The 23,279-nt window shown below is 46.6% G+C and overlaps 1 protein-coding gene across 1 annotated transcript in view; it reads right to left on the reverse strand.

The window, feature by feature from the left end:
• Positions 1–580: 580 nt before the first annotated feature.
• The window catches only part of MAD1L1 (mitotic arrest deficient 1 like 1), a 348,417-nt gene continuing 325,718 nt past the window's right edge, over positions 581–23,279 (reverse strand). Inside the window, exon 18 of the mRNA XM_082292272.1 lies at positions 581–1,514. Coding sequence (XP_082148398.1) covers positions 1,356–1,514 — 159 coding nt within the window. The 3' untranslated portion in view covers positions 581–1,355. The remainder of the gene's footprint in view (positions 1,515–23,279) is intronic.

Below are 23,279 nucleotides of genomic sequence, written 5' to 3' on the forward strand. Positions count from 1 at the left end.
CACCTCTGATCTAGGGGTTGACAGCAGATGTTTTCCATGCCTGTAGATGCATGAACAGGTCCCCAGCAAGCCTGGCCAACCCTGCAGTCAGTGCAAGTATCTCAGCAAACTTTCTAGCCTGATCACTGCTACCTTCTCTCCAAGCTTAGGAAGTTCCTGCTGAAATCAGGAGGAAATCAATACACACAGAAGTTGATAGCAAACTGATTTGGTTTAAGGCAGCAGGGCTTGGAACTAGATGATCCCTAAGGTCCCTTCCAACCCAAACCATTGATGATTCTATAATTCCATAATTCTATGAATGAGACTTGCCTGGAAAAACAGAGATAATGATGTCCTCCCTTTGCAAAGCACTACCAGCATCAGACCACTGATGTGCTCATCCTCTACATGTGGGAGAGCATGGCAAGGCACAGTGTGCATCCCAAATAAGAGTCATGCACCCAGTTTGGGAAGTGACACTTTATTGTTATGACAGAAGAGCTACATCCATTATAACACAAAATGTTAGACTTCTGGGGATGCTCCACCCTCCATGGAGGGGAGGAGGAGGGACACCTCCCAGAACAGATACCCACAGGGTGGTGGCAGGCAGCAGACTAAAGCCACCAGCACTGAACACAGCCCAAACTGCTCCCTTCCACTTCCTACAGTCCTGAGATAACCAAGAACCCTAAAGCCTCAGTGAGGAACCAAAAGCATGGCAGTGACTGAGCCACAGAGGGGTCAAGACAGGTAGAGGGGCTTCAAACGGCCATTTATGCTTATGCTTGTCTGCTGAGTGATGGCAGACTCAGGTCACTGATGTCTTAAAAATAATTTCAACCTTGCTGAGTGATGAGATGTTTGCAAGAGCAAGAGACTTTTCCTGGGTCTCTGTCCCCGGGGACAAGCCCTTGGCTCCCATTAGAAGAGGACAATGATGGGGCAGGAAGCACCAACCTCATGCCAGGTTTGTCTTTTTGCTGGGGCCCAGATTGGGGGATATCTTTGGAAAAAGCTGCAAATGGTGGTGCTGGGGCTCCTCAAACCAGGAGTTCCCACCGTATTCCCAGACAGATGCTGAGAATCTGGGTAGTGATGAACACATGGCCCAGTTCAAATGCAGGGATTGCATCTTGGCACGGGAGAGCCCTGGAATGGAGCTAGAGTTGCCCTCCCACAGGAGGAAAATCATGCTTTTCAGAGGAATTGGTGAGATTTGTGACTCAGCATGAAAGAAGGGGGAAGAAGGAGTTCCCTGCAAAACAGAAGCAATCCAATACCACAAATTAAGGGTGGTGGACATGAGAATTTTTCCTCGCTACCTCAAGTGTCCTGCCCAGGAGGACCAAACCCTGGCTGGCAGTGGGACACTAAGCAATGGTCTGGCGGCTGAAGAGGTCGAGGGTGAGGGCGCTGAGGAAGGCTGGGATGCTGTCCTGGCGCAGCAGGTGGAGTTCGATCAGCTCCCCGATGGTTCGGGAGAACTCCGTTTCCAGAAGCTGCATTTTTCCACCGGAGGAGCTGGAGGCCTAATGGGAAAGAAGAACAAGCCCATTAATACCAGGGGGTTTTAATTCACCTCCCGTGGCACAGGAGCAGTGTCACCCTGAAGCCTCCTTTGCACTGAGGACGTGCCATCCATTTGGCACACGGCATTCCCGAATCCTGCATTCCAATGTCCCCATGCAGGACCCCCGTGTGAGCCTTCCCCGGTGACAAATACGGTGATGGGGAGGTGAGGGGTTTGACCATCCTGCAAAAAGCCTGTTCTGCCAGCACACAGCAGGGGTGCCCACATGAGGGTCACTGTCACCAACACCACCCAAGGTGGCAGGAGCTCTGCACAGGGGCTTTTTCTCCATGAAAACACTCATTCCTGAAGTCACACCACTTCTGTAGGAGGAAGCAGACCTGTTCCTAATTAACACAACTCCTTCCCAGTGAGTACTGATCCACCCCACATCCCTAAAGTGTTTAAACCAGCCTGGCATCACACAGCTGAAACCTCCAGAGGAATTACTCCAGAGATGCTCTCAAGAAAATAAGGAAACTCAACATGTGGGAAGACATTACAAATCTCCTGTAACATATAAAACAAGCAAAAAAAAGCTAAATGCAAGAGAAATAAGGAATGCTTGAAGCCTCTCCTGCCCCCAGAGGCACAAAAGCAGCTTGTTTATTAATAAACAGCAAAAACATCACAGTGCAAATGCTAATTTTTTTCCCCTGCTATTTTCCTCTTAAAAATACTCCCATTCCTAATTGCTTTGCAGCTCTGCTTCCTGTCAGACCGAGGTGGGACCGCACAGGTGGTGCAGGGCACAGCCAGCAGCCCCCTCCTCAACCAAAGGATGCCAAGAACCAAAGTGGAGGATTGCCCGGTGAGGGGAGAACATTATGAACTTTCCATGTTTGGGTCCCTTGGGGTTGTGAGGAGTGCAAGGTAGAGAGGATGCCCCTGTCATCCCCGAGCCAGGCAGGGAATCGAAACAAGGTTTCCACGTAGAAAAGTGAATTAGCTTTTGTTTAAAGCTTCATTTTGGCTGGGATGTTTTTCAGCAAATCCTGTGCTTTGATCTGAAGCTACCTGATGCCTCCTGTGCACCTGAGGTACCACTGAGGGTACACAGATCAAAGAGGGAAGCAATGGCAGATGAAAGAGCCAGTTGGAGGCATCGGGAAGGACGTAAATCCCCATCCCACGTAAAGCCAAAGGTGCCTGCCATGTGAGGCTGTAGCAGAGCAGCAAGCACAGGGGCTGGGTGCTGTGGCAGCAGCACAGGTTTTATTTTGCAAATCCTCCCTGGATTCAGCTGTTGGGAAGTGCCAGTTTTGAGGGAAGGTCCGAGTATTATGAATGCATCACTTGTGTCTCCAGCTCTCTTACCGCTGAGTTGGATGCATCTGAAATGGGAATTCAAGCTCTGTATGAAATACACAGCCTCCCTCGCAGATTTAAAACACTCTTTGGGCACAGAATTAATTTCCTAACAATTTACAAGCAAATCCATTAATTGGTTTACTAGTTTAATTAATTAAAGTAAATTCCTTAAGAAATTTAGCATCCAGTGCCAGACCATTTGCTTGTGTTTTATGACCACAGAAACTGAGCAACATAAATGTTTTAAATTTCCTCTACTTTGAGCTCACTGGTATCGTGGGTGAAGGCTACATTTGAATATCTTCTCTTTTTTTATGAGATTAATGGTAGTTTCTCTCTACTATTCTTCATAACCAAAGTTTCCTCCTGCAGCAGAGGCAGAAGAATAATGTTCAGAGAAAGTTATGTGGACAAATACATGCTTCTGAGAAGATTGGTATTTCCCACTGAGTTTTCTCAGCTGCCAAGGGAGGCACCATCCTCCCTGTCATCCCCACGGCCTCTGTCTCCCCAGGAACTCCAAAAAATCAAAGAAAACCCCCAAATGCTTACAAACCCCAGACATCTCACCCAGGTTTCTTATGATTGCTTCTGTAACAGGCACAAGGCAAGGCAGCCACTTGGAAAAAAAGCAATTCTTCCTCTGCCGGCAGATGTTTACATGTGAACTTAGAGGATGGATGCACTTGCAGTGCAGCTCATTCAATCTCACACTGCTTTTAAAAAAATGGAGAAACTTTTTTTTTTCTTTTTTTCCCCCCAGGAGTGTTTTAAAATTGCTATCATTGTTACTTTTCTTATTATTTGTTTTTATTGCTTTTTTTCTTCACCCATCTGTTCATAATGTAGTATAGACTGGGATATATAGATAGATTTGCTGCTTTGGGTTCAACAGCGGGAGTACCTCTGCAGCCTGTGCTTTACAAATAAAGTGATTATATTAAATAATAGCAACATGTTCCCATTAATTCACAGGATTTCTTTTCAAAAGGCAGCCTGCACCCTGCCTGGTGCACTCGCTGGCAGAGAGGGAAGTGCCCAGGGCAGGAACAGGAGCGAGCAGGGGATCATGGCAAGGCAGGGGGATGCACAGGGGTGTGCAGGAACACCGAGGGGGAGCACATGGGGGGGATGCTCTGCTGAGTGAATGCTGCAGGGTCTGGTGTTTCCCACCATTCTGGATCAATGCAGAGCATGCCTGTGACTCCAGCTCTAAAAACTGGATTTATGAAAATAAGAAACGTGAAATTTCCAGTGGTTCAAAACTGCAAGGGCACCCGAATCCTCCTCTTCACCGTTCATAGCTAGGGTTCCCTCCACCCATTTTTAATCAATTTTTTTAAAAATTGAAAATAGTCTCAACCCTCAAAGGCAAACCCCTGGACACAATTCCTGCTGACAAGAACTTGCAGGTGCCAGCACAAGCCAACTATTCACAGCACACTCCATGTAATACAATCACCAATCACCCTGCTGATGCATTCCCTAAAATTCTAAGTTTCGATGAAGCCAAAAGCCACCCCAGCCCATCTAGGAATAAAATGCAAAGCTGAGAAGAGCATAAACAAGTGTCACTGATCCATGGGGACAGTCCATGAGTGGGAATGGGGTGAGAGAGACCAGAGCATGTTCAAACCCAGCCCTGACTGCTCTGTGCCCAGCACTACTGACATCATTGCTATAGTGTGTTGCTCTTAAAGAAAGGGCTGAAAGAAAAAAGCATCAACACTTAGAGTCAAACTGAATACATGGGATCAAAGGAAAAGCTGGACCTGTGAATATGCCCATCCATCCCAGAGTCAATGCATAGAGGAGACAATGCAAGAGGACACTCTGGGGACCACCATCATTCTTCACTCCCTCTTTCCCCTTTGTGCTGAGCCAGACAAGTCAGTGCTTCACTAGAGATGGAAATATTCCCATCTCGGCCTCAGTTTCCCAGAGCACAGAGCAGCCTGAGATGCTGAAGCTAAGCACTGTGAGAATACCATCTCTCAGGTACTCTGTACATAGCCCTATATTGGTTTCTTCTAATTCATGGGAAAAGTCTGTCTGGTTCACTAAACTACCAAGATTCAGGTCTCTGTTATGTTTTATTCAGATCTCAAATACTTGCAAAAGCAAAGATATCAGCTTTCACTAAGCTCTGTTGCCAGTTCAGTCTGATTTAAGGACTATGGGGACCTTCTCTAGAAAAGCAAAGGAAATCACTCTTCCCAGTCTTACTGCACACCCAGCTCTGCTGGAGTGGGTGGGATGTGACTCTGGTTGTAGATTTGAAGGGTGACACCCTGTTTGTCTCCTCACAGGCTGTGCTACCCCACAGCAACCAGATCAGGGGCAGACGTCTCTATATCGTAACCCACATCAACACTGGTCTATTTAGCACAGAACAACACGAACTTGGAGGAGCTGCTCTGAGAAAGGAGCTGTTAGCACAGCTGTTTCTTCAGGGGAATCGAGATCAGCAGCCGCCTGCCAGAAGGAAACATCATAAATCTTCCTCTTAACCCTGGAAACCAGTAAATTATTCAAGGCTTTATAGTTCAGATATACATGTAAAAATCTCTCAAATAACCACCAACATGGTAGAAAAGTGGGTTCTTCTCTCTGATGAATAAGGAGCAGACAACGCAGATGATGTGGAGGAGCAATCAGCAACAGGCATTCCCAAATGTCCCACTCGGTGGATGGACTTGCAGCTGGGTGAACCAGGCTCGTAAACTGCAACATATGGACCATAACAGGCTCTCTCTGCCATTTCAGTGTAACATGTACAGGACTTCTGTCTGCACTGGTCCTGCTGAGATGGCTCTTTGCACCCGTGCTGCTTCCCTGAAAGCCAATACCCAGCACTTCGTTCTCTGCTTCTTCCAGCAGCTGAGGGGCAGCTATGTGAAAAGTGTGACAGTGTCTCTTTCAGTCACTCACAAGCTACCACGGTGTGGTTCAGAAGCACACTCAGGTTTATACCCATTTCCTCTTCTCTCTGACATATTTTGGCAGCTAAAAACAATGGCTCCAAAAGTGCCATCCACTATAAACCGGCATGCAGTGTGACTTTAATCACACAAAGGATGCTTCTTGAAAAACATGGGTTGAGCATAAGACCCAAGGTCATGCAGACCTTCAGACACTGGAATAAGACTGAAAAGAGGGTGGTTGCATGCCCCAAGGAGAGAGCTGACATGGGGATGTGGTATCATGAGAAAGTATGGAGTAGAAATGCAGAAACAGGGAGAAGAGGGCTTCAGCATTCTAAACAACTTGAGATTTCAACATGAAGTGAGGATTTTCTACCTCTGATTTCCACACTGAGAAAGCACAACTGCCTTTGGGGATGCAATCCATGCAGGACATGTGTTCCTGCAACTTCAAACACACACCTCAAGCGCCGCAGGTGGAGTTCCTGAATGGGTTTTGGCAAGCTGACAACAGGGATGGTGGAGCTTTGTGCCAGGCACAGCAGGCGAGACAGTTGTGTCTCAGCTTGGGAACAAAGGAGGCTCAAACACCTCCACAGTGTGCAGAAGGATGAAGTCCTGGGCTTTGGCAGGGCTGCCAGAGCCACCCCTTGGCGTGGTGACAAACCTTTGCTTTGCAGATGCCACTTGGCCACGCTCTACGGTAGACAGTGCTTTCCAAGGCTAAGATGTATGAGGGGTCAAAAGGAGCAAGTGAATCATTGTCCGGTGACATTTACCCAGTGAATGCATCTCGAAGGCCCCATCTCATCTGCTCTGCTCCTTCCATAAATCACTGTCCATGCTATGTCCCCACGGACGCCGGATCTGAGCACACACACAGCAACCAGCCCCCCGTGCGCCGAGGGAAGGGGCAGCGCGGCCTCACACCCAGCGCTCCACACGGAGCTTCTCCCTGCTCTGTGCAGGCTGCTCCAGCACTAAGGGCCATGCTGCAGCCCCTGTGACCCAGTTCTCACTGCCTTTTCCCTTCCCCTTGTGGTGCTCCCCACCCTACCCTGAAGAGCGCTGTGCCATCCACTCCAATGAGGGTTATGCGCATCTCCCCACCAGATCGACCCATTTGGCAATTAGCCTTCATCACATGAATCCCTCAGAGCTCCTCCTCATGTGGGGCAGTCACTCCCTCTTCCCAAAGCCTTCATGCATCAGCAGAAGCCCTCAGGGTTGGCTCTTCCACCTGATCACCTTCTGCATCTCTGTTGCCATGTGTGCCTCGGAGCCTTGGCCACACTGCTGGTCCTGAAACCCCCTCATCTCCCTGAGGCTTCCCCATGGCACCCACGGCCTCCCTCAGCACTCACTAACACACACAAACCCTGACACAGTCCAACAAACCTATTTGAAAATTTCCTTTAAGAAGCTGCTGGCTCTGACCTTTAAATGAGAAAATCCTTTTGTTTCTGCCTCTTGCTTCAGATGCTGAGATTTTTCTAAATGTCAAAGGCCGCCTTGTCCACGTGCAGATGTTGAGGGGGGAAGCAGTGGTGCTGAGTGGGCTGGCACCCTCTCTCTGGGGCTGCAGAGCTCATAAATCACCACTTCAGATCACCCCAGACAGACAGACAGACGCAGGGCAACCCACCATGCACAGAGCCAGCCAAAAAAGCTGGAGTGCCCAGAAAAAAAACAAGGAAAATATGTGTGTGTGTGTGCACATGCAGGAACTGCCTGCTGAAGTTATAATAGCCCAAACACGAGGTTTTGAGATTTAATTGCTCGAACTTGGCTCTCTCGGGTGATGATATCATTATCAAAATACCCCAATTGAGTTATGCCTCACCAATCAATCTCTCCTAAGCATCATGCACTGCTCAAATACCAGGTCCCCAGGTAGCCTCTAAATCACTTTAATTACAGGCCGTTCATTTAAAATTAGGGAAATATTAAAGAAAAAAAAAACAAAAATCAACACAAAATTGAACCACAAAGACATGCTTATGGCTGGAAATATTTATGAGGTTATTTAGCAAACTGTTTACTGGTTTCCTTCTTTTTTTCATGGCAACTGGCAGGTTCCAGCTGGCCTCACAGGACGCCTGCACATTGTGGCTCCCGCAGGATGTGCAGCACTTAATCAATCAGGTCACCTCCCTTTCCCAAATGACCATTCCTTGTCTGCAACAAAACTTCCCCCCCCCCCCCCCCCCTTTAATATCCTCATTGTAACCCAAAGAAGAAGAGCACTTCTTTATAATAATTGTTTCTTGCCAAGACCTCTGACCTCTCTGTCACCAGCTTGGTATATAAAGTGAATTTATGAGGCAGACAAGGATGGATGCCTGTAAAGGACCTTCCAGGAAATGTAATGAAAAAGCTGCTTTTAGCTGCTGAGCAAAGAAAAGCAAATGCCTGGCAGTGCCAAGAAGAAAATTGAATGCTGGGATGGGGTAAGTGAGAAACAGCCCCGTGCGCAGTGAGATTTATAGCAAACATTTCCTTTCTCTTTCTTATTATTCAACACTGAGATGAACCACAACCCCAGAATGTCTTTGGAACAAGAGGTCAGCTCATATACTTCCATCTTAATCAGAAACACGACCCAGGCACTGTGTACATGAGGGGCAGCAGTGATGGGGTCCTGGATGCTGCACCAGCTCTGCAGCAAAGGGACGCAGAGCGGGGTGTGCTGCGCCAGCCTCTCCCCACAGCTCCCTGTTTTGATCTAGGTGAGCTCTCCTGCACCTCACGTCAAAAATGAAACATGAAAAAGAGCAGGGACATGTGCTGAAGGGCTGCACCCCTCTCCATGGGGGAAACCTGCTGGTGTTAATCCTGGGGGACAGTGCTCTGTGCAGCAGAGGGCGAATCAGCACCTTCTTTCAAAAGGTTTCTCCTACAGGTTAATGCCCTTTAGACTGTCAAATGCGATGCCATAAAAATAAGATCAAAGGCTTTAAAATAAGGGAAGCATATTTTTTGATTCATACTATTACTATTTTATATCTGAATATTCCTATAGAGCTTTTCATCCTGGAAGACAGGTCTTTGAACTGCTGTGATTTCACCTATCACTGAGGAACAACCCCTGGGGTAAAATGTGACAGCTATTATCAGGGTGCATTAATGTTACTGAACAGTTCAGGACAGACAGAGACAAATATATCCAATTTAAATCATAGGTTTGAAGAACTACTGCTCAGTGTGGATTAATACCCATGCATTTTCCAAAAGGGCTTTGAGAGTTTTTAGAGAACAAGTGCTGAAACTAAAATTCCCTGTCTCATCTGTAGGATTCATTCAGGCTCCCATCATTATGCTGCAAATTGAACATTGTCAGAGAGGGAAGATGGCAATGTACATGATTCACTCATAGTATCTACTTTTGCAGATTCTGATGGGATGTCCAAACCAGCCACCAAGGAGACTCACCCTGTGGAGATTTGCTGAGGTGATACCTAAAAATGGTTCCACTGAACACATGGCTGGTGAGAGTAAATCACAGCAGATTGCTCACATCACAGAGAATGGAAAACCACATGGGATGTCACTCTAAACTAATACTGGCAGCTGGCTGTAGTCGGAGCTTGAGGTCATAAATTATAAGTTTTTAACAGACTCAGATCTGCTAAATAGTGTTCACCAGCCAAATATCCTTATAAGCATTAAGCATGGAGGAGTAGAGATGGGAACAAGGCACAGAGCTCACAGAATTTTTCCAACCCCATTCCATATCAAAACCCAAACTATGACATTAAGCCTTTAAAGCCCATACCTCCATAAAATCTCAGGATCTTTACAAATCAGCGTCTCTCCTTGTTATACAGCGAAGCTGTGCTGATCCCCCAGCCACGGCTATCTCTGACCTACAACAAATCCCTTCGGAAAGAGCAGCCAAACGTGCGTTATCCCATCTGCTGTCACACCACGCGGGGCAGGGCTGGACCGCTCCAGCACCCCGTCTGCAGCTTCCCAACCATCTGCGAGGTGACCGTGTTGGACTGGTCAAGCTGCAGAATGAGTAGCTAACAAGCATTAACAACATCTAGCCCATGTGTTCTGTCTAGTAAAATGCCAACCCATCTGTCTGTAACATCAGCGACTCCGTAGAAGCCATATGCAGGAGAGACATAAATTAGGGAGAGAAAAATCTCCCGTTACTTTCGCTGCAGTGACTCTGCAGTTGTCGCTGGGAATGCGAGGGACTGGGTGTTTTTTAAGTTCTGTTTTCCCAGCCAAATCTCAGGCTCATGTAGCTCTCCAGCCCTGCCATCCAGAGGCAGTTTCTGGTCTGCACCTGACCCCGGTGAATGTGTTTTGGCACAAAGAGAAAAGTAGCTGCAACTCAAACCAGCTTCCAAACTGCTCCCCCAGGAGAGCCAGAAGAAGAGAAACAACTTGAGGGAGATACCAGGGACTGGCAAGTGAACCCAGCATACAAGAAACCCCCAGTTAGACAGGGAGCTCATTAACCAGCCAAGCTGCTTATCACATTCCTCTCCACCTCCCTTGCCGGAAGCTCTCTGACCTGGAAGGAACAGAGGAGCAGTAAACCAAAAACATGGAGTTCCCGGAACAAGAGAAGGAAGCACCTATGGCAGAAATGCAAGAAAAAAAAAAAAAAATCATCTGTGTGGGCTGTAATTAAGACAGCCTGTTGCCAAGGCAGGGAGATACTCCACTTGTGAACTGCAGCTGGGAGCATGAGGTCTGTAAGAGAACACGAGCAGCAAAGTTTGTCAAGCCCTGCATCAGCTGCATCAGTGAGAGACGTCTGGAACCACGGAGAATTTTGATGGCAACTTTTGAAGCTGTGGCATTGCCTGGGAGATAGGCACCCCCTCTCCAGAGCAAACCACTGCTCCCCAAGAGGCAGAGCTTGCTGGAGCCTTCATCCCTCACTGAGTCACACCAGACACGTGCCGTTCCGCTGCTTGGCTGCTCCTGCTTCATGGTCCTGCTCAGAAGCCTCTACTTTCCTGTCTCTGGATTAGAGCAAATCAGCAGTAAAACCCAAGACTCCCCTCTGAAGTGCCTGCACATGACACAGAGTGAAAATAGGTCATATAGACTTCAGGACTCACCATCTGACAACTGGAAATGAATCCCTGAGTTTGGGAGCTGGGCATCTCACTTTGCCTGAGATGGAGGGAGAGTGCCTGGAGCTGGGAATGAACAGAGGACACATGCTGGGGAGGCACATCTGGAGTGACTGCTACTCTGCCACACTGCAGATGCCATCATGTGATTAGCACAGTTACCCTTATCATCTTTTTGGTATCCTTCTCCAAGTCTTGCTATAAGCAGGGTGGATGGAAGGCTAAAGAACTGAACAAGGTCCTGTTACCAGTAATGGCTCAAGGGACTGTAAGTGATAAAGTTAATGACAAGCAGACAATTAGACCTTTAGCTCTGTGGCTGAGGGATGGGGCAGTATATGGAGCATGCCTGTTCCCGCCTCATTGAGTTTGCAAGGCTTGTGGGGGAAGGAGTAACAGATGGACCTGATGGCAGAGTACAGCTGAAATTCTCACCATGTTTATTCATTACACTCTCCTAGCTCTTGTTTGTCATAGTCTGGCACCCTGGGCTAAAATGCAGGTTCGAGCTTTACATCAAGGAAATTGGTGACACGTATTAGTCACCTCTGCACAGAGCCAGCTCCGCATCACAGCCAGCGCCGCGCAGACCAAAGCCACCGCTCATCTAAGAGCAAGAAGAATTGGTCAATAATTACCCCTTCCTGTGGGACTGTGTGACTTGCTTACAGTTATGATCTACCAAAGTGGAATTTAAGTGTTGGCTCTGGGAATAACGTTAGTGGCCGTTGCAACATCAATAACCAAATGTCACAATGTTAGCATGAGCTGAGGAAGGTGCTTTTACTGCTCTCGCTTTTTTGCTGGCTCACATTTTCTTCGTTTTTCTTCATTTGAAATCGCTGCCATCAGCACGACTGTCAGCAGGACCAAAGTAAGCCTGAGTTGTCAGTACCCAGAAAGTCAAAGAAGGAAGTTGATTCTGAACACGCAAAATGATTTTCTTGTGTCCTCAAGAATGAGTTTTAACCCTTAACAGCTCACAACTCCACTGTGGGGAAGCACATTTCTCAGAGTGCCACAAGTAGAAGTTTATACCGAGAAGAGATGTTATTATTTTTTAAATGTCAGCATTTCTTTCTCAACTTCAAGACTTCTGAATTCATGGAGCTGATGGTTACCAGTAACTCTGTTTGTGGAGTTGCTCAACCAGACTCGTAGTCCACAGGCAGGAAATCTTGAAGAACAAGTCACCTGGCCTGTGCAGGTTGGGTATACCCATCTTTCTTGAAATGGGCTTTTAATGGTAAAACCCAATGTGAAACAGAGACATAGGACTCCTCTCTCCTTGAGCAGGTGTGATCTCACTGCAAGAAGAAAGCCCACGGCTCAAGAGACAGAGGTTGCAGCTAAGGAGTGAATAAATAGGAAGATTGCAGTATTCACTGAAACAGTAGGAGAAATTCTACTGTACCCCTTGGGGGGACACTCGGCCCTTTGGGCTATGACACATTTGCTGAAAGTTCCTGCTGTTGCTGCCTGTGCTGTCATTTGGCACTAACCTCCTGAAGAACACGGCAAGACAGCACTGCTGGTTCTCATGTCTGGATGAACATGCTCCTCTCCCCGAAGGGAAAAGGAGAGGTTTTGTGTTTAGCGAGTGCGCCATGTTCGAGCAACCTCCGAGGAATCTGCCTGGGGCCCTGGGCCTCCCCATCTGACACACATCTGACTGGTTGTCTCTTCCTGCTGGTGTTCTCCCACTGATGTGCTGCCATCCGCCAGTCAGCTCCTTCTGCTGCAAGTGCAGGGGGGAAGAGATTTATGCAGACACCATGTATGCAATTATGAAAACAGAAGACAAGACACCCGGATATCACATAAACTGATGCATTTTTGCTGGCAGGCTTTTTGCATGATCCAGTAACAGCTGTCATGCTCCAGCTTCTCTCATCTGAGCTCCGCTACCACTTCAGCATCCTTCCACATCCTTTAAGAGGGCTTCCTTCCCTTCCTGGTACAGCCTGCTCCAGATGCCACAGCAAGGCAGGCAGTAGCGTGGGATGCAAAGGGGAGACAGTACGGCTGCTTTTCATAGCAGCACTAAAACGAAATGTTCACTTCTTTAGGCAAGATGCTGCTCATTAGCAATGACCTCGAGGCATGCAAGCTGCTCTACCAGCAATCTCTCCCACTCTGGAGCTCTTTAAAATTTGCCCTTTTCCTGTGCCAAGTCTTTGGCAAGCTTCCCTGAAGCCCAGTAGTGATCTGCAGAGATACACACACGTTGCCCAGTGCTTTCTGGAGAAAGGTGGTGCAGGGGCTTTCTGGAGAAAGGGGAGCTGGTATGGAGCTTAGACTTCAAGTCTTGTCCCCTACTCAGCATAGCATTAAGGGAAGGAAAAGACAAGCCTACAAGTTTCCCTGCCAAGTCAGCTCCTGCTGTGAACTCTAAAGCCTGGGAGCCTGTTAGTGCCCACATCCTCCTGGTTTTCAGCACTCCATGCTATGCTTGCTTTTGTAGATAGATTTAACCTTTCTAAAATTAACAACAGAAGAGAACTTCTTTTGGCAGAACACCAGTTTTAGAAAGATGGAGGAACACAACATTTTCCAAACACTTGAAAACTGCAGACTGAAGATATGTGTTAGTCTCTGCAGTGCATGCTGGTTTTGCTCATTATTCTGAATGCTAATACATTAATAGATCCTCTCCTGATTAGCGGCTGCACTAGGCTCTCTTTCTAGGAACACATATGGCTCCTTCTTGCCACAATATTGGAATAGAGAGCCAAAATATTTAAACACTGACACTAAAAAAAGATTTTATCACCCCCATCCTGATGTAAATAACTAAGGCTGGAGCCAGCTCTTAGCTCTATATGCCTATCTTTCAAAAAGTTCTTAATCAAATATGAATGAACTGGCTGAGGCCCATCTGAAGTAATTGGGCTTTCTGTGGTTACAACGCTGCAGCAACAAAACCACTGTGACATCCTCTTATCCCACAGGATGTTCTGGGTCTGGCTGAAAGGAGCACATACAAGTTGGGGTTTTAGACCCAGGTGTGTGTGCAGTGGCTGGTTCTGCCTGCAAGAAAAGGGAACATATTTTTTCTTTCCCCACACCTGCAAGGTTAAAATATTGTCCTGAATTAAGATGATTTTCAGGGGACTCCAAATGCTTCTCTCCCAGATGTCTACACGCAGCAGCATTTATCCCACCTGCTGAAGGACATGGGAATTACCCAGCACACAGCCTAGAGGGTATGGTAAAAATTCTTGTAGTGTATATTGGGCTTGTTTGGAGTTGTAGGTCAATTGCCAATACAGAATTGCCTAAAAGATCTGTTCCTGCCTCATTTTTTCCCATGCTGTGCCATTACCTTTCCTCTCTGCCATATGTCTTGCCCTAATCCTACCTGTCTAGTGCCATCAGCTGCTAAAATAAACAGCAGTTCCCACTTTGTGCTGTTTGCCCTGCTGCTGATCAGACCTGTCACTGGCTAAGAGCGACACAACCTGACTGCTAGCAAAACCCTGAAACTTAAAAAAAAAACCTTTCTACATTTCAACAAGTGAGACCTGAAAGGGGAGGGACTTCAGGTCTGTACTCCAGAAAACACTTATCACTACAGAGCTGAAACATGGTGTGAAAATAAAAGCCCTCAAAACCTGCTTTCACACATTCCCCAGCGTGCCCAGAGGTGTTCCTGCTCTGACCCACCTAACAATGCTCTTGAGAATTGTTTTCGCAAGCAAAAAATACAAACAAAACAGCAAAAGAGTCAAGAAGTATTTCTTCAAATGCCTCCAATCTAGGCTGTGCTCTAAATACATTGTAGAAACAGCACTAATATATACTCAGATGTTACAGAAAGCCACAGGAAAAGACCTCAGCAAACACTGAACTGTAATACAGAGCAGGTCCTGACTTCGGTGTCAGGATTATTTGAGATCACTGACCTCGTCCTACTCAACCAGACTATTTTATAACTCAATTGCTTTATTTCTATAGATGTACATGAGATACTTAACATTCTTTCTTGTGCAAGAGCCAGACAGAAAGCAGAAGATGCAGATGAGAAAACATGCGGATGAGCTCCCTTGGAGGTTTCACGGACAAAGATGTTTAAACGAAGTAATTTAAAACCAGAAAGAACCTCACAAAGTGTTTCTAAGCATCTCATTTCACTTGCTTGTTTTCAACTATATTTGAAAAAAAACCTCAGAGGGAACCAAACCACTTTAGCTGCTGCTTCCTCATTCCTGATGTCCTCTGGAGAACATCACCAACCTTTTTTCCTACCAGTTACACACCAAAATTTCTAGAACAAGTAACTCTACAGCAGTTAGGAGAATTGAAAAACATTATGTAGTCATTGCTTGTCACAGCTCTGAAGGGCAGGGAAGTACCAGCACAGCCCGAGACTGACAGACAGGAAGAAATGGGCTTCCTACAGCATCAGAGCAACAAAGAGCCCAAAGGACTTGGAGCTCGAGTCTTGCTTGCCTCCTGTCCTGCAGAAACCAGAGCTTTCCCAAACCATGGGGCTGCAGGGAACGTGCAAGATGTGGGATTCAATTCTGCAATAATCAACCCCAAACTCTGTGTCATGGTGCGGGGAGGGAATGCCCACAATAAAGCCAGCAGTGATGCCCAGGCACCTGCAGCATCCCCTGGGCACAGCCCCAGCCAGGGCTCAGCCTGCCTCGGGAAGGGCCCTTCAGTGTGCACAGGGCTGTTCCAGCCCAACAACCAACCCATTCATCCCCATGACTGCTCCATTCAGGACGAGCTGACACATCCTTCCCACAACAGAACCCTGCAAATGACTTTATTTAACCAGGGAAACAGATTTGTGTTGTTTCTAAAGACAAACGAATCTAGTTTTGGCTGCAGAGGGCCGAGCTGGGCCCCTCTCTGTGCCAGTAAAAGCATCAGGATTGTGGAGGAGACTTAAGAGACTGTGTTTACTTTTAGTCTCCCATGGATCATAACTGAACAGGAAAAAAGGGCTCACACAGCACAACAGATCAGGCTGTAACTGTAAAGGAGTTCAACACTTTGGATCTGTTTCTCTCAAGCTCTCAATGAATTTTTTTGAATTTAGAGAAAGACTTCCCACAGTTTACTGGTCTGCAGTGAGAGTGGGGCATTTTGGGGAGAGGATGGTAAAGCAGAAGATTTCATAGAATCACAGAATAGTCTGGGTTGGAAGGGACCTTGAAGATCATGTAGTTCCAACTCAAGGGGGATGCTGCCCACTAGATCAGGCTGGTGAAGGAAGATGCTACTCTTTATTATGTTGTCACTTTTCAGCACATACATGGCCCCAAATGTGGCTGAGCTCTGCCCAAAGATGCAAATATAAGCATTCCTGTGCTGGAGGTTCCTGCCTGTGTGCTTCAGACAAAAGGGAAAAGGGGAAAAGAAGTCCCCAGAAAAGCAATCAAAAGTGCCCAGGGGCACAAAGCAGGTTGGCAGCAGAGGCAGGAGCCACAGACAGATCCTGCAAGTCCCCCCAAAACATCCAGGCTGTGGGGAAATCTCTGCTCTCTGGTGCAAAGGCAGAGGAGGATGCAATGACATGGATTTATCCTTAAGTTGCTGTGCAGGGAGGCACAATTCTTTACTTTATAATGCCCAGTTATTTAACCTTAATGCTCCACTGACACTATTTTTTGTATGGAATGTTATATACGTGTCTGTGTACAAATTTGCAGTGTATAAATCACGGATCAGAGGTGACCTGTAAGTTTGTGAATGTGGAGATTCATGCAGCATGAGGGCTAGCTGGGAGGATGAAGTCATTAAGATGTGTTCTCATCTAAAGTTACTTATGAATTATTTGTAAGCTATTTTCTCACTTATTTTGTTATAATACCCCCACATACTCACTCACCAACCAGTAAAAATAGCTTACCAGTGAATGCACGTTTCGGAAGTCTGTTTGCCTATTTTCCCTTTGTGCTGCAGCTGCTGTTGCCATGCTGTCGTTGCTATGTTTTCCTTTTTCTTTCTTTTTCTTAAGAAGAGAAAAGGAAAAAAAAGTCTATTCCCTAAACATGCTAGACTCAGCTCATGGAACAAAATACCTGAGGTAGAGCCTAGAGGAATATAACATAATCTGGCTGAAAGAGCACAGTTTATGTGTAGAAGAAAGCCTTTTTGACACTAATACACAGATTCTTCTCTGAAAGAGTTAATGAAACCACAAGTATTATTTAGATCAGGTAAAGATCACTAAAAAAGAGTATTAATACGTTACAAAATGGTCAGGGAAAGGTAAAACTCGATGCTGAATAGGTTGATAAGGAGGTAGAGGGGAAAAAAAGAGATTTAAAAGAGTAGACGTGGCCAAGTCTCATCTGGAAGACAAGACAATGAAGTTGCTCAATAAGCTTGTTAAAACAGTTCTTAAAGCCTGAAAGCTAAAATTTGTCTCAGTGGGACAGCCCTGAGAAATACAAATGCTTTTTCCAAAGGCTGCAAGTCCAAAGTGGAAATTTTGGTTCTGGGTTGTGGGTCCCAGGTTGCTGCCTTCTGCCTCTGGTCCCTGTATGAAGAGCAGGCAGAGTTTGCCAGACTGGGGTCGGGGCTCAGCAATTAAGTTGTGAAAAGACAATTTGGGTTGCCCATTCCTCTGTTGTCCCTCAGCTCAAGAGGAACTTGGATGATTCTCCCATCCTCAGTCCCCTGCTGGTCTCCGTGGAGAACCGTGGAGAAGAGCTGGCAACATGATGACAAGAATCAACAGCTTCAGCCCAACTACTGATGATTTAGAGCACAAGAACCCCCTGTGAGATGGCAAAATGACTTGGGTGGCTTAGGAGTGTGGAGAACTGTGACGGAGAACCTGTGAAATTTGGGTCACTGGGCAATGCTACAGCAGAAGAAATTCGATACAGACAAGTGCAATGTAGTGTGTGTTGTTCTGCCAATTTAAAGGACTCTAACATGCTGATGTGTTGGAGATGATGTAACCTCTCAGAAAAATAAAAAGCCAAGTGCCACCGTGGCTAGTTTCTAGACAATTTCTCAGTGTACAGTGTCACTCGAAACATCAAGTAAAAGGTTAGAATAAAATGTGCTTGAAAATAAGGCTGGGAGTACCATGTCATGGTTTTATACAGGTTGAGAGCATGTCCTCTTCTGAGCAGTGAGTCAGCCTTGGTGAGTTCAGTACAACACGAGGGCAAAAGATAAATTAGGTTTTCCTTGTTTGAGGCATGTGCTGTTTAACCTGCCTTTCTGCTCATCACTGACTGCAACCCGGGGTCACTGGGAGAAACATTAAGGGCTGCAACAATTTACTGCAGAATTAAGACAGGCAACAGTAAACAGAGGATGGGCAGGGTGGTGAATGCTGAGTCAGATGTTACACCAGAGAAGACACTTCCAGTATTTCAGGTACTCTTCAGCCATTACCCTCCTTGACTGAGGTGGGTGAGAGTTACAGAGCGCAGCTGGATTCAAGATGCCCCTTTCTCTTTATGGAGTTTGGCTGCATTAGCTGCCATTTTTCTTCCTGGAAAACCAAGTTTCCATAGGTCAAAACCCCTCCAACCCTGACCTGTGTGGGGCAGGGGTGCTGCTCCTGACTGTGAGCTTAAAGCACAGCTTGCTCAAGACCACTTCTGCCATTCACTGTGTGTTAATTACTCCTGCCTTTACCCACATCCTGTCAGCCCCAGACTTTGGGGTCTGACAAAAACCCCTTCCCATGAGGACAGCCACTTCCAGCCAAGCCAAAGAAATCACACAGAGCTATGTAGTCCCATGATTAAGAGCTGTGAGTCAGGAGCTTCCAAGTTTATTCCTCACTTTGAGTCCCAGCATGAACTACACAAGTAGCATCATTTCTCTGCATCTCAATATCCTCACCCTCCACTAGAACTAATAACAACTCCTCCACTGAGCAGCCCTGCTGTGAGAATCAATTGGTATTTGTAAAGGCCTTTGAGAAATGTAAGGCACAGTCTGTATGTGAAAATTATTGATATGATTCATTACCAGGCATTCATACTCTATTTATGCAACTCCCAGTCTATTACTAAATATATTGTCCATTTGAATATTGAAATCACTGGTGCTAGTAATTTCTGCTAGTGTTACACTGGTCTTTCAGAGGTAGCTTTTTCAACTTGAATGGGAGAATTGTGGAGGCAGTGAAAAGGGGAACAAATGCCAGAAGAGGAATTTAAAAAAGGACAACAGCTCTGTGCAGGCTTCATGGAAAACAATAAAAAATCCATTTAACAAATAACTTTGTGCTAACACTTTCCTGAATCCTCTTCCCGTTCTCTTTTTTTCTCAGCTGAATTTGTGTGAAAATCTGATCTCCATTAGCCTGTGCCTGCAAGATGAAAATGAGCAAACCTGAGTGCATTATGTCTCTCCAGACAGACCACTTGCTCCCTACACAAGAGCTCAGGTGATGCCTGAGACCATCTTTGTGACCAGTCTCCTTTCCAGAAAGTGAGGATGCTCCATCCAAACCATCATCCTCCAACCCTCAATCACCAGCTCCAACTTTCCCCAGCCTTTTTCTTTGCCATGCTACTGAAAGCAGCAAAATCTGGGACTACTCGTAGAGTTTCTGAGAAGAGAGAGCATATGTCTATACATTATATATTTATTCACACACTGAGACATGTTCTCACTCCCGAGACACACACGGTATGTTCCGACTTTCTCACTCCAGCATGTTTTGCAAATCTCTTCTCCACCCCCTCTATTCCCTTGTTTCACTTTATCAGTATCTTGTTTAAGGGAAATGCTGCTTATTGTAAACTTTAACATCTGTTATCGGAAACATTAACATCAGGTCAACAGACCATTCATTAAGACACAGCTGTGGGACAGGGAGTGATTGGGCACAGCTATTTTCCTGGCTCAGCTTCTTTTCCTTCCAGTTGGAAAATTTACTTCCTTGCTGTGATCCTTCTACTCACTCTTGGTGCTGACAAAACGTTGCCAATATCCGTGGTGTGGGAACTCAAGGACGATCGATATTTCGTTTGAATCAAATACAATGATTTCTTTTTGTTTGTTTTGTTTTCAAAGCGCAACATTTTGCAATTAAACATGTCAAGACATGGGGAAAGTTGAGGTGGGGGTTCTTTTGTGAAAGGCAGGAGGAAACAGCACAGAAGTAGAAACCAGAGCAAATGAGCAGTGAAGCCAATAGAAATCTGCTGCGTCGTTTCTTCTTCCTCTTAATACATTTTTTACGAGAAGTGAGATCTTTGATTACATTTTTGATTAGGAGAGACAGGCATTGCTCTGCCCAGTGCACAGTTAGAAGGAAAGGAGCCTTTCATGTTCACAGATATCAGACATCAAAACAGCCATTCCCAGCTCTTAAAAGGATCAGACAAAACTGCAGCTCAAACTGTGCCAGGGTACTTTGGTGCAGGCAGGTTCCCGGTGGAAGGCATTCTCAGAGCTGTAAGAAATCCTGTGGATGCTGACACTCCTGTTGAGTGAGGGGACAAATATGGGAAATGTCTCCCAGAGACGTCCAGGACCATTGTAAGGGCATTTCAGAATGAGCAGACTGAGAGCCATGACAGCCAGGCTGCAAAGAGAGCTGCCTAAAAGAGCTCCTGGTTGTAAAAGATGGCTAGGTGCTCCTTCAGAGGGTCCAGGCAGGACAGCTCAGTGGGGAAAGCAGTCATCAGAGCACAGCCAAGAGCAGGATTGTGCAGATGAATTACACCTCTCCTTCCTGAAGACTCATGGGCTCACTGACACTCCCAAATATGCTGATGCCCAGCTGCAGGACAAGAGCACTGACAACCAGCTCCACCCTGCAACACAGCTGGTCTCCGTCTTCAGAGCTGCAGAGCCCTGGTGGCCTCCCTGGTTTAGAGGTCACCTTGACACCCTGACAGCCTACAACAGCTGAATTGTGTGAACAAGAGATCAGACCTCTGATCTTGCAGGACTCCAGTTGAATACTGACAATGGCAACACTGTGTCCTGGCTTATCCCTCACCACCACTGCAAATGGCCCGTCACCTGGCTGTGGGATCTGTAAAAACTCAAAGGCTGAAATGAGACAGGACAGCAAATCAACTCATGGATTCATTCAGAGTTCACTTCAGCCTGGATTCAAGCACCTTCTCCTGCTACAGCTTGCCAGTATGCATGACAGAAGAAAAAAACCAAATCATTGACAATTTTTCAAGGTCCAAAGCAGGCTTTGTCTAGGTTGGTGGCAAACATGATGCCCATCTTCCCAGAATTTGGCTCAGCTGTGCAAACAGATGTCCTGAAAGCATCAGCTGCACCTGTAACTAACTTGGATGCTAATGCAGACACCTGAACCTTCTCCATGTGTCCCCAGTACTGGATACTGACCCTCAGCCATTAAATGGACTTGCTGGTGCAGAACTAGTCCTATCTCATCAGGCGTAAGTCTGGCCTCCAGCCTATTCCTAGTCTTTCTCTACAGAGAAGTGTCCTTCAAAGCCTTGCAGCATCACTTCACCTCCACCATCATCTTCTGTATTCCCTCAAAGTCAGGGTATCATATAGAGAGAGCACTGAGCCTGCACAGCCACCAACACCAGGACACCATCCAGTCCAGCCTGTCTCTGTCTGTGGCCTCCATCTGGCAGCAATGATCCAAATGGCATTAACCTGACTCCATGCTCAGACTGATAACAAACATGTTGCAACGGACAATTGTTCCTCCTACCAAGGCTGCTGCAGATTTTTATCCTGCTTTTCCCTTCTAATACAGCAATAATGTCAGACCAAGGGAGTCTGGAGGTTCCCACAACTCACCCTCAATGGTGCATTGACACCCAGCCCTACATCTACATTAAGGATGAGCAGAGCCATCCCTCAAACGCCGAGTGCCAGAGTAAGGTAAGTGCGTGGATGACAAACAGCTGTCTCCAGCTCAGGAGAGACACTGCAGAGCTGCTGCTGGAAAATTCAACCCCATCTTCCACTGAAGTGCCATATCTATCCAGGAGATAAACAGCCCTTGTTTCCTTCTGCACGCACGTCTGCTACTGATATGTGCCAGCAGTGGCTGTGAGCATCCCTTCTGCTGCTCCGAGCAGCCAGGAGGTCACAGCCTTTCCCTCCGATGCAGGCTTAGCTCGTGGGATCCCAGCCTCTCTTCCGGAGGGTGTAATTCACAAGCACACTTCCCAGCTGGATCAGCTCGCAGCAGCTTGTCCACTTAGCACAGAGGCAGGTGAGAACACGCTGTACTCCAGTGCTGCCTCGTATCGGCTTGTCATTAAACAGCAGATAGGCTGCCATTGATTTCAGTTACATTTCTGTTCCCAGCAAACTCTTTAGAAACACTTATCCCAAAGCCTGAAGTGCTCCTGAACACACACCCTCCTTGTTTTCTACTGTTACTGAGGCACTCAGTACCTCTCAATGTAGAAGGCAGACCGGAGGAATGCTGCAATCTGATTTCCTCCCCAACATCACCAATGGGATCAAAGCAGCAGTGGGAGCACAGCCATTCTGTTGCTCTTGTGGCTTTTTCCTCTGTGAGACATGTAGACCTTTGATGGTGTTTGAGGCTTTGATTTCACTGGCTGCACTGATTTGATGACACCACCAATTGTTCTTTTTTGATCTCTACCAAACAACAGAGAGCTGCTGAAGCTTGAGCACATTCAGTGATTAGCTGCATGGCAGAAGAAAAGTAAGATTCCCCCACCACTGAGGCATGACTTACAATGAGGTAGATTAATTTTTCTAGGAATGCTTTCCTGCAAAGCAGCCTTTAGAAAAATCCAAGGGATATTTGGTCCTCTGGATGACGAGAAGAAGCCATGAAACAGTTCATTCTGCAGCCTGAAGAAACGTTCCTGTATATGATCTCAGAGTTAGAGGATGAACTTGAGGCATAGAAACAAAGAACGTGTGCCATGGACGTGTGCAAAAGTCTCCTCCCAAGTACAGCTGCCTCCTGTTGATCTCACCCTAGATCCTGCTCACCCACGTGCCATCACAGCACACTAAAGCCAAGACCCCAAGCTCTGTGCATGGCACACCTGTCGAAACTAGCTGCTCTGTGTTCTCATGCTACAAAGAGAGGGAGAGTGAGGAAAAACAAGGAGCAAATGCACATATCTAGATATCTATGACATCTAAAGGGAACTGTGTTGGTGAACAAAGGAGAGAGGCAGGAATGGATGCAGAACCAGGGAGCTAACAGGCACCAGCTGGGCATGGTTGGCTCAAGCAAGCATTATCCCACCCAATTTATATGTAACTACCTTGGCTGAAATGCCACTTAATTTAAAACATCCAGGAAACAAAATAATGTCTTCAAGGGTGGGTGAGGCCAGTTTGTTAAGGGCAGGACAATTTTATTTCCGGCTGACTTGCCACCCATACTAATGGTCTCACCACAAGAGCATTGTCAAGGTGAAAGGAGCGGTCCACAATTCGAAACAGCCCATGATA

This window comes from Coloeus monedula (assembly GCF_965178545.1).
Source record: "Coloeus monedula genome assembly, chromosome: 16".
NCBI lineage: Eukaryota > Metazoa > Chordata > Aves > Passeriformes > Corvidae > Coloeus > Coloeus monedula.